This window comes from Oncorhynchus kisutch, linkage group LG5 (genome assembly GCF_002021735.2).
Source record: "Oncorhynchus kisutch isolate 150728-3 linkage group LG5, Okis_V2, whole genome shotgun sequence".
NCBI classification, from domain to species: domain Eukaryota; kingdom Metazoa; phylum Chordata; class Actinopteri; order Salmoniformes; family Salmonidae; genus Oncorhynchus; species Oncorhynchus kisutch.
In genome coordinates, this window is record NC_034178.2 from 60,071,082 (window position 1) to 60,094,445 (window position 23,364).

The following is a 23,364-nucleotide window of genomic DNA, read 5'->3' on the forward strand; positions in this document are numbered from 1 at the left end:
TTCTCTTTGGTGTTTCCTGAGTCCCAGTCTGTCGGTGCTGTCAAACAAACTCATTGTCACTCATTATCATGCCTAATGTTTGGCTTGACAATGACAGCATTGGAGTTGGCAATATAACAAAAACAGATCTGAGACCAGGCTACAGTACTTGTGGTGTTCACAGGTCATAGAAGACTGGTTACTTAGTTGTAAGCAGTATGGTTATTACTCGACTCAGCTGCTCAATAGGCAAAGTCTAGCTGTAACCATATTGCTTTCACCTATACAGCTTAGAGATCTCTGTGAACACAAAAAGTAATTTTACACTCTGGCATTTTCAAAATGGAACAAAACCGTTATATGCTCTGTGATGTCACAGTAATGGTATATGAACAGAACAGCTCATCTGCTTTGACAGACAGCAGAAATATGGCTCCATTATTGTTTTTTTCTGCTGACCACACCAAAGGTTTTTGCCATTACCCATAATGCTCAGGGAACAATCATCTCTTTGCATTGTTGTCGCTTCACCATTGTGCTGCTGTACACACCAAGTGAGAAACACCCCAATCTATGAAATATTGATCATTTCTAATCTGCTTGAGTACTAACAAATTCATTGTTTTCCAATAACCATGGACAAAACCCATACACCTTATAAATAGTAACAGCCACACCATTGAAAAGATGTGTACATTTAATCACATTGAAGAATTGCCAAATGATTCAGGAGTAAACTGACATTTTTTAAATCACATTTCAGGGGCTACCAGGAACACAACTCCTTATTTTTTTATAATTTAAGACGTCATATCAGACCCACACTTCAAGTCTCTCACTGACTCCGAGGCTTACTACAAAACCAAGATCTCAAGTTAAGATTAGACCCAATAATGTCCACAATACAGAAAGCAGGCCAGCAATATTTTTTCCCCTCAACCATCACCATGTTCCATGTGGCTTGGCATCTTGTGCCCCCCCCCCCCCCCCCCCCCCAGTTTCTTATGAAAGCCCCTTCGGTCTGCTCTCCTCTACCACTCTCAGATGCAGACGCACACACGTATTGCCAACATATTATCAATACAAAGATCAAACTCCACAGACCGTATGCTCTCAATAACAGATCCTTCTTACAATAGTAGGCCTATGTGATAATGTAAATCTGCAACAATTGATTTGTGCATGTCTTCTGGTAGAACTAGGTACAACCTCAGAGGTAAGTGCCAATTTTCAGTCACATTCCCATGTACTGCATTCAACTTCTCAGCCCTGAATCTTAAAATCAAATGTTAATGTTGTCATTTGTCACGAGATCCTCTTGATTACCAGAGAGATCAAGACAGTTGTATTCTAAAGACATTGGTCATTACACTAGGAAAGTAATCATGAAGCTTGAATCGACTGGCTGCTTGGTTGGGAGAGGAAAGCAGCTTTCTGCACACAAGATTCACACATGAAATGGAGAGCATCATGGCACTGCAAAATCACCTGTAGACTCATATACACAGGTCAATAAAAAAGGGTTGATGCAAGGTGAAAACATAGCTATATGAAATACAATTATAAAATCAAATAAATCACCCTAATGAATTTGGTTAATAATTTAACTGACAAGCTGTTTGATCTTCTGACCTGTTCTTGGAAGATTTGCCAGTCCGATTCCTATGCATGACACCAGGCAAAGAGGCAAAAACACTTTCAGATCAGCATGAATGTGTGTTACAAAGATCACAATCATAGTTGATAGCAGAGCCTGATCTTCAGTAAATGAGGGGAGTAAATGACAGCAGACAATTAAATCAAATGTTTTTTACAGATTTCCTCCTCCAGTGAGTGTGTCTCCAGCAAAGGCAATCTGTCATTTTGGGAGTTACTCACTGCTTAGACCCAAGGTTTACTGGGTCCCAAAAATATGCCAGTCAGTCACACATCATAAAACATATTGCACAAAAGTTTAGGTTGCAAAAACAATTATTTTTTCCCAGCTCTCTGTCCAGTCTGAATCAAAACCAAAAGGGACCATTTCAAAGCACCACTTGCATCCTAGTGCTTGCTTCTCATACAAGGTTCTCATTTTAGATCATATTTCATCTCTTTATTACTAAATGTCAGTGTCATTTTAAATAAGTCAATATCTATCTTGGCGAGGTGTGTGTGTTTGTCTGTACAGTTTGTCACACTTCTCTGTGCCAGTGAGTGTTTGTATGTGTTTGGACATGTTTCCTGCAAAATAATTTGACCACCTCTTCTCCACTGGTCTTGCAGTCCTTTCCAGTGCAGGACGAGCCAACGGGCAGTAGTAGCAGTTATGTTATTATTACTTTTAAGGTTTGTTAATGCAGTTCCTAAAACAGAAAGCAAAGAAAGAATCTCTATACAAGGACTCGGGAAACAATAACAATGTGTGTCCTTTTGAACAAACTGACAAATTAACAAGCAAAACGACAGCAGAGAAAAGATGAGGAAGATCGGTGAACGCCAGTCGCGGGAACAGAGGGGGCACTTCTTGAACTCAGTTCTCTGTTCTGCGACGATGCCAGTTGTGTTTTTAGGTTCTGGCGTCAGTCGGTCAGTTAGTCACACATGGGCCACTTGGCGTCCCCTCCACTCTACCATTTTGTAGGCCTATGTTGGGCAGCGGAAGATGGCAGCTTAGTTAGCTGGGAGTGTTAACTGTGCATCTGTAGAAAGTAGAGCCTGGCTAGTGGTTCCTCCTAGTTCGGGGCCCATTGTCCCCATCCACAGAGTCAGACACACTCACCAAAGTGCTGTGCAGCATTGGGTCTCCTCTTCTATGCTCCTTTGGGAAGTTCATGCCTCCTTTCCAACCATCACGGTGCACACACGTCGATTGACATGCTAGGAAATGTAAAAGAAAAAAACAGGCAAGTTTCCCTGGTGTGGTCAGCACAAACCAACCACCTCAACTCGCAGGTGCTCCTCATATTCTTCCATTTACACCCCCACACTCTAAGAACAGAAGAATAGACTATGGAAGTGTACGTGTTTGCTCGCTTAGAGTCACTGTGTGAGAGTGGAACAGAGTGGGATCATGAGCGGAAGTCATGAGCTGCGTTGGGTCAGAGTTCACCCCTCTGTGCTGCAACACTGTTGAAACATGGGGGTTGTGCGTGTGTGTGTGTGGGGTGGGAGGAAGCCAGCAAGGAGCATGTGGGTGGATGGTTGAAGCGGGGGCTCAGCTGGCTGTGGCACGGGACATGAGGTCCTCCAGAGCCTTTTCCTGGTCGTTGTTGTGCACCAGTAGCACCTCTTTGATGGTGTCCCTTTCAAAGCCCATCTCGCCGAACCGTGTCATCAGCGACAGGAACTCTAAGGCCTGAGGAAATCATGAAAAACATACATTGTAATTGGGAATTCTTGTTACGTATTGTTTGTCAAATTTAACTAGATTTTTTATTTTTTATTTACAAACATTTGCAAGGCGATCTATGAGAACCTGAACAGATCAATGATATTAGCTATCTGGTTAGTAACATAGTAGTATAAAGTCGTTATTTACAATCAACAATGTAGTTATGAATACAAGTGGGTTGGATTTTCATTGTCTTCAAGTGGCCTTACGCAGGAGCTAACGTTCATGAGTTTCACACCTTCTAATGTTGCTTGATAGGCCTATCAGCGGGCCAAAATGGCATGAAAAGTGATAAAAATATTAACAGTATTGCAGCAATTTCTGCAGTTCAAAAATAAAATAGGTAGCAATGCAACCGATGCCCTATCCTAAACTGGTTGGACGCGAGAGGCATCTTGATGTCATTCAATAGCCATGTCATTTTGAGCCGCATCACATCTCATGCTAGCCCTAGCCACTTACCTTCACTACCTACCAACACAGCTACACCAATCCAATGCTTTAAATCTTTGAGGCGGTGTGAATGAGTGCACAGGTGAGGAGGGGTGCAATATGGGATTGGGCTCCATTCAGCCTAATAGTAAGAAATGCACGGTCTTTCCGCTTTCTAATTAGTCATCAATCATCGTTGAAGCCGACTTCTCAGATAAATAGTAATGTCGTTTTGTTTAATTAGATAGTTAGTTGTCATTACTTTGAGCTCTGAATAACCGCTTATCAAGGATTACTTCGAGAGTGGTTTCAACATGGTCTTCATGACAATTTACTTTAATATGGAGCCAAATAAATAAGACTGATAAAATCATGGGCAGGCTCAAAGATCTGGTTGTCAGCACTGGATATAAGGTGGTCTTCACCATGGAGCACTTGGCTAAGGTAAGAATGACAACCTAGTGGTTTGTGTGTGTGTTAGACATCTGTGTGTTTGTCCAGAGTGTCAAATGAATGAATACCAATATGAATTCAATCCTTCTTACCCACTGCCATCTGGGCCTTCAACAACACCAGGTCGTAGTTACATGGCACTACCCAGTCCCTATCTGCTTTTACACACTAGTACTGTACTATTTTATTTGCCTCTACTGTTATATTTATGCTTTTGTGCAATTGTCTTGTAGTATTTTTGATTTTACTTTGCATGTATGAAAAACAAAAATTTTATATCTCAGCAGACAAGATTGTTCCTCCTTGCCATGGAGACGTCAGCGACACTTTCCAGTACCCGTTAGATTACTTGAAGTTATTAATTACACTTTTGGATGGTGTGGCAATACACCCAGTCACTACGAAGATACAGGCGTCCTTCTAACTCAATTGCCGGAGAGTAAGGAAACAACTCAGGGATTTCACCATGAGGCCAATGGCGACTTTAAAACAGTTAGAGTTTAATGCCTGTGATAGGAGAAAACTGAGGATGGATCAACAACATTGTAGTTACTCTACAATACTAACCGAAATGACAGAGTGAAAAGGAAGCCTGTACAGAATAAAATAATATTCCAAAACATGCATTCTGTTTGCAATTAAGTAATACTGCAAAAACATTTTGTACTGAATACAAAATGCTATGTCAAATATAACATTACTGAGTTCCACTCTCCATATTTTCAAGCATAGTGGTAGCTGCATCATGTTATGGGTATGCTTTGGACTGGGGAATTTAAGATTTTTTAAAAGTATTTTTTTTAAAGAAACAGAATGGAGCTAAGTACAGGCAAAATCCTAGATGAAAACCTGGTTCAGTCTGCTTTGCACCAGGCACAGGGAGATTAATTCACCTTTCGGCAGGACAATAACCTAAAATACAAGGCCAAATCTACACAAGTTGCTTACCAAGACAGTAAACGTTCCCGAGTGGCCGAGTTAGAAATGGGCAAATATTGTACAATCCAGGTGTGCAATGCTCTTAGAGAGAAAGGGGATTCTACCATGTATTGACTCATGGGTGTGAATACTTACGTAAATTTGAAATTTGTGATTGAATAAATTTGTTGACATTTCTAAAAACATGTTTACACTTCGTCAGATGGGTGTGCAAAGCGGGGACCGAAATAAATACAGCTTCTATCTCAAGGCCATCAGACTTAAATAGCCATTACTAACATTGCGTGGCTGCTGCCAACAGACTCATCTCTAGCAACTTTAACAATGAACAAATGTATGTAATAAATGTATCACTAGCCACTTTAAACAATGCCACTTTATATAATGTTTACATACATTACTCATCTCATATGTATATACTGTACTCTATAGCATCTACTGCATCTTGTATACGCCGTTCGGCCATCGCACATTCATATTTTTAGTTAGTTAAGGAATTTATGGATTTCACATAACTGGGCAAGAGGGCAGCCATCAAAATGAGTCTTTCCACCACAAAAGGGCTTTATTACAGGCAGAAATACTCCTCAGTTTCATCAGCTGTCCAAGTGACTGGTCTCAATCGATCCCGCACGTGAAGAAGCTGGATGTGCAGTGGTGTAATGTACTTAAGTAGTACTTTCAAGTATATTTACTTAAGTAGTTTTTTGGGGTATCTGTACATTACTATTTATATTTTTGACAACTTAATGTACTTTTAGTTTTTTTTAAATAATGTACGTTTTGCTCTGTTTTCCCTGACACCCAAAAGTACTCATTACATTTTGAATGTAAAAGGGTCCAATTCCAATCCAACTCTGATCTGGCAGACTCACTAAACACATGCTTTGTTTGTAAATTATGTCTGAATGTTGGAGGGGCCACTGGCTATTGGTGTTAAATAAATATATATTAATTATACACACACACACACACACACACACACACAGTGGGGAGAACAAGTATTTGATAACCTGCAAAATCAGCAGTGTTTCCTACTTACAAAGCATGGTCTGTAATTTTTTATCATAGGTACACTTCAACTGTGAGACGGAATCTAAAACAAAAATCCAGAAAATCACATTGTATGATTTAAGTACTTAATTTGCATTTTATTGCATGACATAAGTATTTGATCATCTACCAACCAGTAAGAATTCCGTCTCTCACATACCTGTTAGTTTTTCTTTAAGAAGCCCTCCTGTTCTCCACCCATTACCTGTATTAACTGCACCTGTTTGAACTCGTTACCTGTATAAAAAGACACCTGTCCACACACTCAAACAGACTCCAACCTCTCCACAATGGCCAAGAGCAGAGAGCTGTGTAAGGATATCAGGGATAAAATTGTAGACCTGCACAAGGTTGGGATGGGCTACAGGACAATAGGCAAGCAGCTTGGTGAGAAGGCAACAACTATTGGCGCAATTATTAGAAAATGGAAGAAGCTCAAGATGACGGTCAATCACCCTCGGTCTGGGGCTCCATGCAAGATCTCACCTCGTGGGGCATCAATGCTCATGAGGAAGGTGAGGGATCAGCCCAGAACTACACAGCAGGACCTGGTCAATGACCTGAAGAGAGCTGGGACCACAGTCTCAAAGAAAACCATTAGTAACACACTACGCCGTCATGGATCAAAATCCTGCAGTGCACATAAGGTCCCCCTGCTCAAGCCAGCGCATGTCCAGGCCCGTCTGAAGTTTGCCAATGACCATTTGGATGATCCAGAGGAGGAATGGGAAAAGGTCCTGTGGTCTGATGAGACAAAAATAGAGCTTTTTGGTCTAAACTCCACTCGCCGTGTTTGGAGGAAGAAGAAGTATGAGTACAACCCCAAGAACACCATCCCAACCGTGAAGCATGGAGGTGGAAACATCATTCTTTGGGGATGCTTTTCTGCAAAGGGGACAGGACGACTGCACCGTATTGAGGAGAGGATGGATGGGGCCATGTATCGCGAGACCTTGGCCAACAACCTCCTTCCCTCAGTAAGAGCATTGAAGATGGGTTGTGGCTGGGTCTTCCAGCATGAGAACGACCCAAAACACACAGCCAGGGCAACTAAGGAGTTGCTCCGTAAGAAGCATCTCAATGTCCTGGAGTTGCCTAGCCAGTCTCCAGACCTGAACCCAATAGAAAATCTTTGGAGGGAGCTGAAAGTCGTATTGCCCAGCGACAACTCCGAAACCTGAAGGATCTGGAGAAGGTCTGTATGGAGGAGTGGGCCAAAATCCCTGCTGCAGTGTGCAAACCTGGTCAAGAACTACAGGAAACGTATGATCTCTGTAATTGCAAACAAATTAAGTTCTGCTTTTCTGATGTATCAAATACTTATGTCATGCAATAAAATGGAAATGAATGACTTAAAAATCATACAAGGTGATTTTCTGGATTTTTGTTTTAGATTCCGTCTCAGTTGAAGTGTACCTATGATAAAAATTAGACCTCTACATGCTTTGTAAGTAGGAAAATCTGCAGTGCATCAAATACTTGTTCTCCCCTGTGTGTGTGTGTGTTATATATATATATATAGTGCAGTCTGGTTTGCTTAATATAAGGAATTTTAAATGATTTACACTTTTACTTTTAATACTTAAGTATATTTAAAACCAAATACTTTTAGACTTTTACTAGTCATTTTCTATGAAGGTATCTTTACTTTGACTGAAGTATGACCACTGTACTTTTTCCCACCACTGCGGATGCAAAGGTCCTGAGCTGGCGTAGTTACACGTGGTCTGCAATTGTGAGGCCGGTTGGACGTACTGCTAAATTCTCTAAAAACAACGTTTCTCTTATGGTCGAGAAACTAACATGAAATGCTCTGGTGGACATTCATACAGTGAGCATGACAATTGCACACTCCCTCAAAAACTTGAGACATGTGGCATGGTGTTATGACAAAACTGCACATTTTAGAGTGACCTTTTGTCCCCCAGCACACGATGCACCGTTGTAATGATCATGCTGTTTAATTAGCTTCTTGATATGCCACACTGCCACTGGTGGATGGATTATCTTGCCAAAGTAATTCATGTTCACTGGCATGGATGTAAATACATTTCGGCACAACATTTGAAAGAAATTAGCTTTGTGTGTATGGAAAAATTCAGGGATATTTTACTTCAGCTCATAAAAATAAATAAAAAACAACACTTGAAAATGTTGTCTATACTTTTGTTCAGAATAAATCGTGACAATAAATCGTTTGAAACAATCAACCAGTGTTGGTGTTCTTCTCTCAAGTGTTAATGGATTTTTTTTTAAATAACAGTATCTTAGAATGCAGTTGTAATTCTTTATTTTGTCCGAAGTCAACTCTAAAAGCTCATAACTCAGGGTCAGAAATATATCTTGATTTGGGACAGTTTGCAATTTTCAGAAATAGTCAATATCCCGATGTGACGGATTTCCCTAAGCCGCCACACATTTGAGAAGAAAGGTGGAGGGAGGAGAACGGAACATGCTTGGTGTATCTAAGTGCAGGGAAACCTGGAAGTGACCCTTACCTTAGGCCACTCAACATTTGTGTGTTGAAACAGAGATAATGGAGTTGGCTGGATAGTCATCCTAACTGTCTTTGGTTCTGCATGCTGAGTTCATCTGTATAAACGTGCATATCTATGTGACGGTAGAGACTGTGGGTGAACTCACCTTCTCTTCAGAGCACTGGTACATCTCTAAACCCTCCTCTACGGCACTGGGCTCAAATCCCCGCTCACAAAGACGCGTATGAGTAAACAGGTACTCCAGCACCTGGGTCACAGGATGACAGGCATTGTTGATCTTTTGGTGATGGCTTCATGTGCAAGTCCAGACTGTCTATTTGCTAGGTGGGTTTACAAACTGAGAGCAAGATAATTATGACTGCAAATATGGTGACCAAATTCTTGGAGGTGAATTTATGAAATAGCTAATGTTGGCATTTAATAGAAATACATGAATATTCATTGTTGATTAGAGGGATAGCTAAATTCACATGATAAAATATTATACTTGCGTGATGCTTGAGGAGACTTTCTTTTTGGAAGCTTGCTGTCAAACATATCAACTACCACTGTGTCATTCCATTGTTAGCTAATGTTTATTCAAATGTTTTTTTGTAACCTTTATTTAACTAGGCAAGTCAGTTAAGAACAAATTCTTATTTACAATGATGGCCTGCCCCAGCCAAACCCGGATGACGATGGGCCAATTGTGCGATGCCCTATGGGACACCCAATCACAGCCAGATGTGATACAGCCTGGATTCACGTCTTGCACTGAGATGCAGTGCCTTAGACCACTGCACCACTCGGGAGTTAACTAGCCCCTAATGAGTGTCTCCTACAGTACTACTGTAATCAATCACTGCAATGCCATCATAGTGTTGAGGCATCAAACAAAGGTGATGGATGGTGTATTTTGAGACAAAAGAAAACACTGCGTGAACGCAATTAATTTATTCACAAAAACCATCCTCAACTTGTTGCCTGGTGGACTTTTTTGTGATGACAGACAATCACATAACGTAGACACCTGATGACTTCACAGTCAACCATGACACAGAAAATTCTCTGGGAGCAATAGGCAGTGAGTGAATGACATCACAGAATCAAATAGAACATTTCTTTGTAACAGATTGTGTAGAGAAAATGGACCTAGGGTGCTGTGATCGGGAGGGAGAGCGGAGGGTCGTACCTGCTCCACATTCTGGCCTCGCCTCTGCATGGCCCGCAGGACCCCCTCGTAGGAGTACCCCATGGACACGATGGTCTCCACACATTGCCGCCCACTGGGAGACAGGTTGAGCAGTGCCGCGCCACACGGGAGAGGACCTGCATTTATCTTTGCAGAGAGAGTTTTTATAGCATCACATCTGTATAAGAGTCCAAAAAAAAGCATCTTCCTCTGGTCCACAAAACCTCTAAGCTTTTCAGAAGTTTGAAATAATTCAGCAATACATTTAGTCATTGAAACAAAGCAAAGCCCACTTCACCTTCTTTGTGTCAGCTTACCTGCTTTGGTGCCCCATTTTGGGTGTGCCTGGGTGGCTCCTCTGTCTTCTGCTGGGGTGCCGGTGGGCTGCCGGTGGATAGGCTAGGTGGTACAGGGGCTGGAGAGTAGGAGTCAAATAACAAGTCCCCTTGGTCCGACAGCTTGGGGAAGGTCAGCGAGCGGATGTTGCAGGGCCGGTCTGGGTCCATTGTCCGTCCCTGGGCCAGACTCCCAGCTCTGTCCATGTCTAGTTGCGCCACCAGCCCGTTGAGGGAAAAGGCCGTTTTTGCCGGAAGGCTGGTGGCGAGGAGTTGGGGTGGAGGCGTGCTGCCTCGTGATGCCAGCTCGGGCTGGGGTTCCCCAGGTGGGGATACAGACTGCTGCTGGGGCTGTGGCTGGCTCTGGAGGATGTTGCGCAGCTCCTCCCTATCGTCCAGCGTTTTCAGCTCCAGCTTGTCGAAGGGGTCCTCCTCTCGCTCAAAGTCAGCCAGGTTAAGGTACTGGGGCTCCGGGATGCTGGGAGCGGTCTGCCTGGCAGGCGCGGGCAGCGGGGTGAGGATGGCGTTGTGGCGCAGTGCGGCCATCAGCGGATTCAATGCGGGTGGGAGAGCATCCTGCTCCTCGGCGGGGCGAGGCCTCTTGCCCCCGCCGGCCAATCCCCCGTCAGGGTCTTGTGCGGGGGGTAAATGCTCCCTGCTCTCCACCCAGGCCAACTCTGCAGCTCGGGCCTCTGCCGCCCTGGCTTCGGCCAGCTCCGCCCCCCAGCGCACACTCCGCCTCTCCAGGGAGAAGTCATACTGCAGTGTCCAAAGAGAGACAACCAGCATGACTAGTTAGAGCGGAGCAGCAGACAAAGGACTAAAGGAATGGAGACTAATCAACCTGGGTGAATCTGGTTGAGTCATGAGATCTTATTTTCAACATTTACAGAGGTGCCCCCCTAATACAGACTATTACAGGGAAGCAATAAAAATGACCAAGCATCCCCATCATTGAAATGCTTGATGCAACAGTGACATAAATCAGAAGGCTTACCTGCAGGTCTGCAAGCACAGAGAGACAGTCGGGCAGGCAGAAGCCAACAGGAAGACCCACTTTGGCAGGGCAGCGGAACTTATCGTTGATTTTAAATGGAACATCATCAAGGTAGCTGATGGGTCCTGGAAAAACAGGATGAATGAATGGCCTAAATGAAAAATGACACCATGATGCAAATGCAGGAATATTTTAAAACAAAATGAGCAGATGGAGAACAGAGGAAGAGGCCGAAAGACACACTCACCATTGTTGTGGGTATCAGACTTCCTCGCAGCCATTTAGAGTCTGTAAAACACAAAGGGCTCTTGAATGAACGAGAGATGCCTTAGAGGAAGCAGTGAGGGTGTTTTCACACAGTCCTATTTAAAGTGAACTCTGGGGTAAAAACAAAGAGCAAAAGTCGTCAGATCTCTTTGTATTCACACTGCCCTTGCCTTTGAATGAGGACTCAACTCTTTTGCCAGTTCACTTCAACTATTTTGTGGTCCTCTTTGCATTCACATTGCTATGTTAAGAAAGGAACCAATATCTCTTTCCAACATGCTTCTGGGTTTTTACAATGTGTAGGACAAGCCATTCAATCAGAAAGCGTTATTGGACAGCTAGCTATACATTTTGTACGCTAATACATTGACAGCATTTAGTTAAAATATGAGACAGAATTGCAATCAGAAGATGATATTAATATTTGCATTTGATTGGTAACAGAATAACTACCACTATTATTATAAAACCCTGCTGGTCATCTATGAACATCTTGGCCATTTTCTGTTATAATCTCCATACAGCACAGCCAGAAGAGGACTGGCCACCCCTCATAACCTGGTTTCTTCCTAGGTTCCTGCATTTCCAGGTAGTTTTTCCTAGCCACCGTGCTTCTACATTGCTTGGTTTTTTGGCGTTTTAGGCTGGGTTTCTATATTGTGACATCAGCTGATGTAAAAAGGGCTTTAAATACATTTGATTATTTATTCCGCAATTATTCAATCAATGCTGTAATTGAAAAAAACATTTGTACACCCAAGGTAGGCTACTACCCCGTTAAGAGCTAAAATAGAGTACAAAATCTGTTTCTCACCAAACATGTCATCTTCTCACACTATTCAAACCCTACAATCAATGAACAGCTTATGAAGCTCTCAGCCTATTGATCACATAATGCAAACAATCTGAACAAAGACATTTTGTTGTGTTGTAGTAGTCTAGTGTGTGGTGCGGGAATAATGACATGTAAACCTGGGGAGCTTTGCGTTAAAATTGTCTTCAAAAAAGGAGAACCAGACCGCTGAATTCAAGAGAACCAAACTCAGACCACCTCACGAGATGGTTACAGTTCGGGGGATCTTTTGAAGGGTCTGAGTTCATTTGGAGAGTTCACACTGCACAAAAAAAAAGAGAACCGCACTGAGTACACAAAAATTGGTTGAACGGGACCAAGTGTGAAAACACTCTGAAACAAGACAAAACATCAACACCATATCCACCATTATGCAGAGCATTTGGAAGTACAGACCCCTTGACTTTATTTATACTTTTTTTAGACATTGTTACATTTCAGCTTTATTCTAAAATGTTATTATTTTTTTATCCCCTCAATCTACACACAATACCCCATATTGACAAAGCAAAAACAGATTATACACTACCGTTCAAAAGTTTGTGGTTACTTAGAAATGTCTTTGTTTTTGAAAGAAAGGCATGTTTGTATTGTATTGTGTGTGACTAGTGTGCATTGTGTATGTCGTCCATTATGTGTGCAGAGTCAAAAAGGAGTCCATGCAGAGAGTAGAATGTAGCTACCTGGACTATCTATACACACAAAACTATGTGGACACTTATTCAAATGAGTGGATTCTGATATTTCAACTGTGGCTGACAAGTGTATAAAAATGTAGCACACAGCCATGCAATCTCCATAGACAAACATGGGCAGTAGAATGGCCTTACTTTAGAGCTCAGTGACTTTCAATGTGGTGCAATCTTAGGATGCCACCTTTCCAACAAGTCTGACAAATTTCTGCCCTGCTAAAGCTGCCCCTGTCAACTGTAAGTGCTGTTATTGTGAAGTGGAAACAAGCTCACAGAACAGGATCAACAACACCTCAGCGTGAAGTGGTAGGCCACACAAGCTCACAGAACGGGATAGCCAAGTGCTGTAGCATGCAAAAATCATCCGTCCTCGGTTGCAACACTCACTACAGAGTTCCAAACTGCCTCTGGAAGCAATGTCAGCACAAGAACGGTTCATCGGGAGCTTCAAAAATTCAGTGTCTATGGCTGAGCAGCCACACACACAAGCCTAAGAGCACCATGAACAATGCCAAGCATCGGCTGGAGTGGTGTAAAGCTCGCCACCATTATATTCTGGAGCAGAGAAAACGCATTCTTGGGAGTGATGAATCACGCTTCACCATTCGACAGACAAATCTAGATTTGGCTGATGCCAGGAGAATGCTACCAGTCCCAATGCCGTGCCAACTGTAAAGTTTGGTGGATGAGGAATTATGGTCTGGTGCTGTTTTTCATGGTTCGGGCTAGACCCCTTAGTACCAGTGAAGGGAAATCTTAATGCTACAGCATACAATGACATTCTAGACAATTCTGTGCTTCCAACTTTGTGGCAACAGTTCGAGGAAGGCCCTTTCCTGTTTCAGAATGACAATGCCCATGTGCACAAAGTGAGTTCCACACAGAAATGGTTTGTCGAGATCGGTGTGGAAGAACTTGATTAGCCTGCACAAAGCCCTGACCTCAACCCTATCAAACACCTTTGGGATGAATTCAAACGCCGACTGCGAGCCAGACCTAATTGCCCAACATCAGTTACCGACCTCACTAATGCTCATGGCTGAATGGAAGCAAGTCCCCGTAGCAATGTTCCAACATCTAGTAGAAAGCCTACCCAGAAGAGTTGAGGCTGTTATAGCAGCAAAGGGGAGGACTAACTCCACGTTAATGCCCATGATTTTGGAATGAGATGTTCGACAATCACGTGTCCACATACATTTGGTCATGTAACATATTTGGTTAATAATTTAGCAGTCTTATGACTTGGGGGTAGAAGCTGTTCAGGAGCCTTTTGGTCCAGTACGTAGCGCTCCAGTACCGTTTGCCATGCAGTAGCAGAGAGAACAGTCTATCATATTATGGGTATGCATGTAATCGTTATGGACTGGGGAATTGTTCATGATAAAAATAAAAAATAAACGGAATGAAGCTAAGCACAGGCAAAATCCTAGTGGAAACCGGGATCAGTCTGCTTTCCACTAGACACTGACATGAATTCACCTTTCAGCAGGACAACCTAAAACACAAGGCCAAATCTACATGAGTTCTTTTCCAAGACAGTGAATGTTCGAGTGGCCTAGTCACCTGGGGTGGTTAGAGCGTTGGGCCAGCTCGAATCCCCGAGCTGACAAGGTAAAGAAATCTGTTGTTCTGCCCCTGAACAAAGCAGTTAACCCGGGTGTTAACAAGGCAGTTAAACCACTGTTCCCTGGTAGGCCATCATTGTAAATAAATTGTTAAATTTATTTATTTTTAAAAGTTAGCTCATATTAATCTGCTTGAAAATCTGAAAATGATTGTCTAGCAATGATCAACATCAAATTTGTCAGACCTTGAAGAACTTGGAAAATAATCCAAATAAAATTGGCAAATGTTGCACAATCCAGATGCGGGAAGCTCTTAGCGACTTACCCAGAAAGACCCACAGCTGTAATCACTGTGAAAGGTAATTCTAACACTCACAGGTTTGGACACTTACCTAATACCATTTTTTTTCAATAGATGTTAAACAAATATTAATATTGCTTCCACTGACAGAGAAGTGTGTAGATTGATGAAAAAGAATAACAATTAAATACATTAATACCAATTTGTAACAAAGAAATGTTGAAAAAGTCAAGGTGTGTAAATACTTTCTGAAGGCACTGTAAATATTTACCCCAATTTCCTCAAACCCCAGGAAAAATCCACTCTGTACTAGTACCCCATATATATGTATTTTTTTTTATTTAACTAGGCAAGTCAATTAAGAACAAATTCTAATTTACAATGACGGAATACCCCGGCCAAACCCTCCCCTAACCCACAATTGTGCGCCGCTCTATGGGACTCCCGATTGCGGCCAGTGGTAATACAACCCGGGATCGAACCCGGGTGTGTAGTGACGCCTCTAGCACTGTGGTGCCTTAGACCACAGCACCACTCAGTGCCCTAAAATGTCTAAATTAAAAGTTTAAGTTACCCAGTAAAATTCTACTTGAGTAAAAGTCTAAAAGCAGCTGGTTTAAAATGTACAATGGTGGGAAAAGTACTAAGTAAAAGGTACACAAATTCCTTATATTAAGAAAACCAGACTGCACACATTTTTAAAACACTGTTTACTGTTATGTAATACAGCCCCCCCAGAAGCAGATCATACTTCGGGATCACAACACTTTTTAGGCAAGTCGTCTTGAGATCCCTAAAGATTGGAAAGCTGCCGCGGTCATCCCCCTCTTCAATGGGGGTGACACTCTAGACCCAAACTGTTATAAACCTATATCCATCCTGCCCTAACTTTCTGAAGTCTTCGAAAGCCAAGTTAATGAACAGATCACTGCCCATTTCGAATCCCACCGCACCTTCTCTGCTATGCAATCCGGTTTTCTAGCTGGTGCACCACAGACACGCTCAAGGTACTAAACGATATCATAATCGCCATCGATAAAAGACAGTACTGTGCAGCTGTCTTCATCGACCTGGCCAAGGCTTTCAACTCTGTTAATCACCGTATTCTTATCGGCAGACTCAACAGCCTTGGTTTCTCTAATGACTGCCTCGCCTGGTTCACCAACTACTTCTCAGAGTTCAGTGTGTCAAATCGGAGGGCCTGTTGTCCGGACCTCTGGCAGTCTCTATGGGGAGGTACAACAAGGTTCAATTTTTTGGGTGGACTCGTTTCTCTGTATATATCAAAGATGTCGCTCTTGCTGCGGGTGATTCCCTGATCCACCTCTACGCAGACGACACCCTTCTGTATACTTCTGGCCCTTCCCTGGACACTGTGCTAACTAACCTCCAAACGAGCTTCAATGCCACACAACTCTCCTTCCATGGCCTCCAACTGCTCTTAAAACGCTAGTAAAACCAAATGCATGCTTTCAACAGTTTGCTGCCTGCATCCGCCCGCCCGACAAGCATCACTACTCTGGACGGTTCTGACTGAATATGTGGACAACTACAAATACCTAGGTGTCTGGCTAGACTGTAAACTCTCCTTCCAGACTCATATTAAACATCTCCAATCCAAAAATCGGCTTTCTATTTCGCAACAAAGCCTCCTTCACTCACACCACCAAACATACCCTCGTAAAACTAACTATCCTACCGATCCCCGATCCTCGACTTCAGCGAAGTCATTTACAAAATAGCTTCCAATACTCTACTCAGCAAACTGGATGCAGTCTATCACAGGGCCATCCATTTGGTCACCAAAGCCCCATATACCACCCACCACTGTGACCTGTATATGCTCTCGTCGGCTGGCCCTCGCTACATACTCGTCGCCAGACCCACTGTCTCCAGGTCATCGATAAGTCTATGCTAGGTAAAGCGCCGCCTTAGCTCACTGGTCACGATAATACCCACCCGTAGCATGAGCTCCAGCATGTATATCTCACTGGTCATCCCCAAAGCCAACACCTCATTTGGCCACCTTTCCTTCCAGTTCTCTGCTGCCAATGACGGGAACGAATTGCAAAAAAAAAAAATATATATATAAAAAAAAAATTCGCTGAAGCTGGAGACTTATATTTCCCTCACTAACTTTAATCATCAGCTATCTGAGCAGCTAACCGATCGCTGCAGCTGTGCATAGCCCATCTGTAAATAGTCCACCCAATCTACCTACCTCATCCCCATATTGTTTTTATTTACTTTTCTGCTCTTTTGCACACCAGTATTTATACTTGCACATCACCATCTGCTCATCTATCACTCCAGTGTTCATTTGCTGAATTGTAATTACTTCGCTACTATGGCCTATTCATTGCCTTACCTCCTCACGCCATTTACACACACTGTATATAGACTTTTTTTTCTCCGATTGTGATATTGACTGTAAGCTTGTTAATTCCATGTGTAACTCTGTTGTTGTTTGTGTCGCAATGCTTTACTTGATCTTGACCAGGTCGCACTTGTAAATGTAAATAAAGGTGAAATAAAAAATAAATGTAAAAAGTAATGGGTGGACTTATTAGCGTACCATGGAGCAAAATATAGCTCGATCAGTCGGAATGTCGATGCAGTGACAGTCGATGCAATGGCCACCCGTCCTTAACAACATATTTTAGTGCACTTTACTCAAACCATAATCAACAAAAACACGTGACATTTTCAAGCAGCTATAGCTAGCCAACTGTAATCTCATCTTGGAAACATTGAACGAGTCATACTTGCATGACTCATCCACAGAGGTAGCAAGAGTAGCGACAACTTTTTATGAAATAACATTCCAGTAACCAGCTAAGTAATTCATTAATGAAATACATGTGATGTGTAAAGAACGTACTCGAAAACGTAACTAACTATGACAGTCATTAGGGTGTACTTTTCTAGCTGTCAGAGTGGCTTTAAAAGTACCCCTTACTGACTGTAGACTGCTAGCTCGGTAGTCACAAGCTGAGACAATCTACATAGTTAGCTAGTATTTTGAGTGATTCATCCTTGGAAAACAAATGGCGAGTAACTGTTAGATTAAGATAATTCAAGAGGAGAAAGATAGCAGGCTAACATAGCATAGGACGGTAATTTAGTCAGTTTAACGTTAATACGTTAGCTACAAATGAGCTAACTAACTTTTTCATGACCAGCTAACGTTAGCTTGATAGCTGACACAAAATAACCCACAAGTTAACGTAAACCTTAACTGAAAGTCTGGAACATAGCTAGCTAGGAAGACAATCAGAAATAAAGAATATCCGATGTGGACATTTTAGATAACGTTAGCTAGCTAATGTTAGTTTGGTGGCCTGCACTAGACAGTGCTGGCTAGTTCACTCCCTCTCCGCCACCGCCCCTGAAAGAAAACTGAGATAACATCTTCCATTAACCCCCTTACCCGTATTATCTGCTCCGTCTTGCTTCTCCAAAAACGTACGTACACCTCAAAGCAAAGACACCTTCTTCAAACTTTATGTTAAAATAAATGTTATTGGAATCGAAATCTCTTTCATGCTTCATAGTGAAACGCCATCTTGATTTATTCGCCTTCCTTCCTATGGTTCCTGTTTGAAGTCACGTTTTCACTTGATGACGACACAAGTGTAGATAAATAAACATACAGGGTGCAATGTCATTTTATTCACAGCATTCTCTCATCACATTGAATTGCACATAATAGTTTGTTGTGTACGTTTTTGTAATATTTTTTTACATTAAAAAATTGAAAATTATACACTTTTGGACACAACCATAACAGAAATTGGACAACGAATGTAATTTCTCTCAGAAAACACAAAATGTAATTTAAAAAACATAAAACAATTAAATAAAACAATGGCACATGCCAGTGCAATGTATAGTATTTTTTTTGTCTATCATCCTTTGGCAACACTGAAGAGATGTTCCCAGACATTTTCTTTATAAGAATTTTGTCACCCTACTCTGGATTCATTCATTATTTAATCCCCTCGAATATTGTCTGAACTGAATAGGGATCAGGAGATCATGATGGCTAGTCAATCAAGTGTTTACATGGAAACATGGTTAGTGTTCCCTTGAGAACCATAACCATGCCAATGTCGTTGAGTCATTTTCATAAAACAGTGACGAGCTTGGTGTCCAATGTTGCCCAAAAGCTTATCACCATGAGATACTTCAGCATTATGCATGAAGACCTTTCAGAACAAAATAGCACTAAAGCTTCATCTGCTCACGGCTACAAATCTCTTTAAAGCCACAATCCTAAGGTTTGGTTTGGTATAAAGTTAAGGGATGGCGCTGGGGAAATGTAACCACTCTCAAATCCAAACCCAGGTCTATGTGACTGTTAGTCCAACACCTTATGCATTACACAAATAGGTCCAGGTAAGGTGTTGTACCAAGGTCACTACTCAACACCCTTCATTCTAAAAACATGTCCCCACACCAACATAACGAATTCGGGGGGTAGCCCAACTCAATCCTGAGTCTCTTGGCGAGATGGCTGGGTGTTGGTCTAAGTTCCCTACAATATGATATGCTAATTGAAATGACAATTGAACAGCAGGTAATATCCCAGATTGTGCCTTGAATGAAACTAAGATCAGCCACACACTTATATTCCTTCCAATGCATTGATCAAGGATAACATCAGAACTGACATTATCAAATCAATAGTGATGTCATCATCATCAACAGTCAAATGCAAGTGTACTGTACCACAGTAGCCCTTATGATGCAAAGATCCAGTTTAGGAAAATGCCTCAATACCTAATGATTGAGAAATCTAGATTATCATCATTTTGGATTGTCTATCCTTCCCATTAATTTGTGTAGCATGCTTTAGAGCCATATACAGTGCACCTTCGTGAAGTATTCAGAACCCTTGACTTTTTCCATATTGTTACGTTACAGCCTTATTCTAAAATGTATTACATTGTTTTTTCCCCTCACCAATCTACACACAATACCATATAAAGACAAAGCAAAAACAGTTTTTGAGAAATGTTTGCAAAATTATAAAAAATAACAAATGCAAATTTCACATTCACATAGGTATTCAGGCCCTTTACTCAGTACTTTCCCTCGATCGTGACTAGTCTCCCTGCTGCTGAAAAACATCCCCACTGCATGATGCTGCCACCACCATGATTCACTGTAGTGATCATGCCAGGTTTCAGACGTGACGCTTGGCATTCAGTCCAAAGACTTCAATCATGGTTTCATCAAACCAGAGAATCTTGTTTCTCATGGTCTGAGAGTCATGAGGTGCCTTTTGGCAAACTCCAAGCAGGATGTCATGTGACTTTTACTGAGGAGTGGCTTCCATCTGGCCATTCTACCATAAAGGTCTGATTGGTGGAGTGCTGCAGAGATGGTTGTCCTTCTGGAAGGTTCTCCTATCTCTACAGTGGAATATCTGGTGCTCTGTCAGAGTGACCATCGGGTTCTTGGTCACCTCCCTGACCAAGGCCCTTCTCCCCCAATTGCTCAGATTGGTGGGGTAGCCAGCTCTAGGAAGAGTCTAGGTGGTTCCAAACTTCTTCCATTTAAGAATGATGGAGGCAATTGTGTTCTTGGGGACCTTCAATGCTGCAGATATTTTTTGCCACTCTTTCCCAGATCTGTGCCCCGACACAATCCTGTCTCGGAGCTCTACGGACAATCCCTTCGACATCATGGTTTGGTTTTTGCTTTGACATGCACTGTCAACTGTGGGACCTTATATAAGCAGGTGTGTGCCTTTCCAAATCATGTCCAATCAATTGAATTTACGACAGGTGGACCCCAATGACGTTGTAGAAACATTTCAAGGATGATCAATGGAAAAAAGGATGCACCTGAGCTCAATTTAGAGTCTCACAGCGAAGGATCTAAATACTTATGTAAAACTTTTTTGACATGTCTTGAGTCAATAAGTATTCAAACCCTTTGTTATGGTGAGCCTAAATATGATCAGGAGTAAAAAGGTGATTCACAAGTCACATAAGTTGCATAATAAGTTGCATGGACTCACTCCGTGTGCATTTATGGTGTTTAAACATGATTTTTAAATGATGCCCCCATTCTCATAGATGTGTCTGTGGTTGCATCACTACCATCACTGCCTGGTATGGCAACTACTTGGCCTCCGACTGTAAGGCACTACAGAGGGTAGTGCGTCCGACCCAGTACATGACCAGGGCCAAGCTTCCTGCCATCCAGGACCTGTATACCAGGCGGTGTCAGAGGAAGGCCCTAAAAATCATCAAAGACTCCAGCCACCCAAGTCATAGACTGTTCTCTCTGCTACCGCACGGCAAGCGGTACCGGAGCGCCAATACTCTCTGTTTATTATCTATGCATAGTCACTTTAACTCTACTTATATGTACATATTACCTCAATCACCTCAACTAACCTGTGCCACCACACATTGACCATGTACCGGTACCCCCTGTACTGTTATTTTACTGCTGCTCTTTAAATAAATCTTTATTTTTTTTAAACAACATTTTACTCATTTATTTTTTATTCAAGATGTATTTTTCTTGCATTGTTGGGTAATGGCTTGTGTGTAAGCATTTCACTGTAAGGTCTACTACACCTGTTGTATTTGGCGCATGTGACAAATAACATTTGATTTGATTTGGAAAAAAACACTATTATCTGTAAGGTCCCTCGGTCGAGCTGTGAATTTCAAACACAAACTCAACCACAAACACCAGTAAGGTTTTCCAATGCCTCGTAAAGAAGGGCACCTATTGGTAGATGGGTAAAAAAATAAACAATAAAGCCATTGAATATCCCTTTGGCATGGTGAAGTTATTAATTACACTTTGGATGGTGTATCAATACACCCAGTCACTACAAAGATACATGTGTCCTTCCTAACTCAGTTGACGGCGAGGATTTCATCATAAGACCAATGGTGACTAAAACTGATACACACTTTAATGGCTGTGATAGGGGAAAACTGAGGATGGATGAACAACATTGTAGTTACTCCACAATACTAACCTAATTGACAGAGTGAAAAGAAGGAAGCTTGTACATAATACGAATATTTCAAAACATGCATCCTGTTTGAAACAAGGCACTGAAGTAATACTGCAAAAATTGTCGCAAAGCAATTAACCTTTTGTCCTGAATACAAAGTGTTATGTTTGGGGCAAATCCAATCCAACACATTACTGAGTACCACTCTCCATATTTTCAAGCATAGTGGTGGCTGCATCATGTTATGGGTATGCTTGTAATCGTTAAGGGCTGAGGAATTGTTCAGGATAAAAAATAAACAGAAGGGAGCTAAGCACAGGCAAAATCCTGGAGGAAAACCTGGTTCAGTCTGCTTTCCACCAGACACTGGGAGATAAAAACTTTTCAGCAGGACAATAACCTAAAACACAAGGCCAAATCTTCACTGGAGTTGTCTACCAAAAAGACAGTGAATGTTCCTGAGTGGCTGAGATTTGACTTAAATCTACTTGAAAATCTATGGGAAGACCTGAAAATGCTTGTCTAGCAATGATCAACAACCAATTTGACAGAGCTTGAAGAATGTTGAAAAGAACAAAGGAAATGTTGCACAATCCAGGTGTGGAAAGCTCTTACAGACTCAGAAAGACTCACAGATGTAATTGCTGCCTAAAGGTGCTTCTACAAAGTATTGACTCAGGGACGTGAATACTTATGTAAATTCAATATTTCTGTATTTAATTTTTCCATAAATTAACATTTCTAAAAACATGTTTTCATGTTATGGGTTATTGTGTGTAGATGGGTGAGGGGGAAAAAACGATTTAATCAATTTTGAATTCAGGCTGTAACAATAAAATGTGTAATGAGTCAAGGGGTATGAATACTTTCTGAAGGGTCTAGCATGCACCATCTCTTGGATTCGATAATGCTCTCTCCGGCACACCAAAAATAATCACACACGCACCTCTCGTTGGTGACAAGACTAGAGTAAGCATTCTAACATGTTCTAGAGTGACTAACTTGTTTTTGCTTTAATGGTATTAGTTTGACAATGAGTAGGCTTACACAGACCAATTATCATTGAGGGTTATATACCCTAGATCAGGGTTTCCCAAACTTGGTCCTGGGGCCCCCTGGGTGCAAGTTTTAGTGTTGGCCCAGGCACTACACAGCTGATTTAAATAATCAAAGCTTGATGATGAGTTGGTTATTTGAATCAGCTGTGTAGTGCTAGGGCAAAAAACAAAACGTACACCCAGTGGAGGCCCCAGGACCAAGTGTGGGTAACCATGCCCTAGATTAGAATCTGTGCATGGGTTCCAATTCACCATATTTTGATGTCACTATTGACAGTCCATAATCTCAACTCTATCTGTAAATTATACATACAAACATTATAGGCCTAAACTACGTGAAATTATGTAAACTGTCATTGCATTACAAAACCTATCAGCCAATTTAAAAAAATTGCACATCTGAGAGGACC

The 23,364-nt window shown here is 41.9% G+C and overlaps 1 protein-coding gene across 1 annotated transcript; it reads right to left on the reverse strand.

The window, feature by feature from the left end:
* Positions 1-637: 637 nt before the first annotated feature.
* LOC109891366 (ubiquitin-associated protein 1) lies at positions 638-18,525 on the reverse strand. Its single transcript, XM_020483844.2, has 7 exons — positions 18,339-18,525; positions 11,478-11,518; positions 11,231-11,355; positions 10,216-10,992; positions 9,899-10,045; positions 8,873-8,974; positions 638-3,316 (listed from the first exon to the last, which is right to left on the reverse strand). The coding sequence occupies exons 2-7, from the start codon at positions 11,509-11,511 to the stop codon at positions 3,176-3,178; spliced, it is 1,326 nt and encodes a 441-aa protein (XP_020339433.1). The 5' UTR covers positions 11,512-11,518; positions 18,339-18,525; the 3' UTR covers positions 638-3,175.
* Between the last annotated feature and the right edge of the window lie 4,839 nt (positions 18,526-23,364).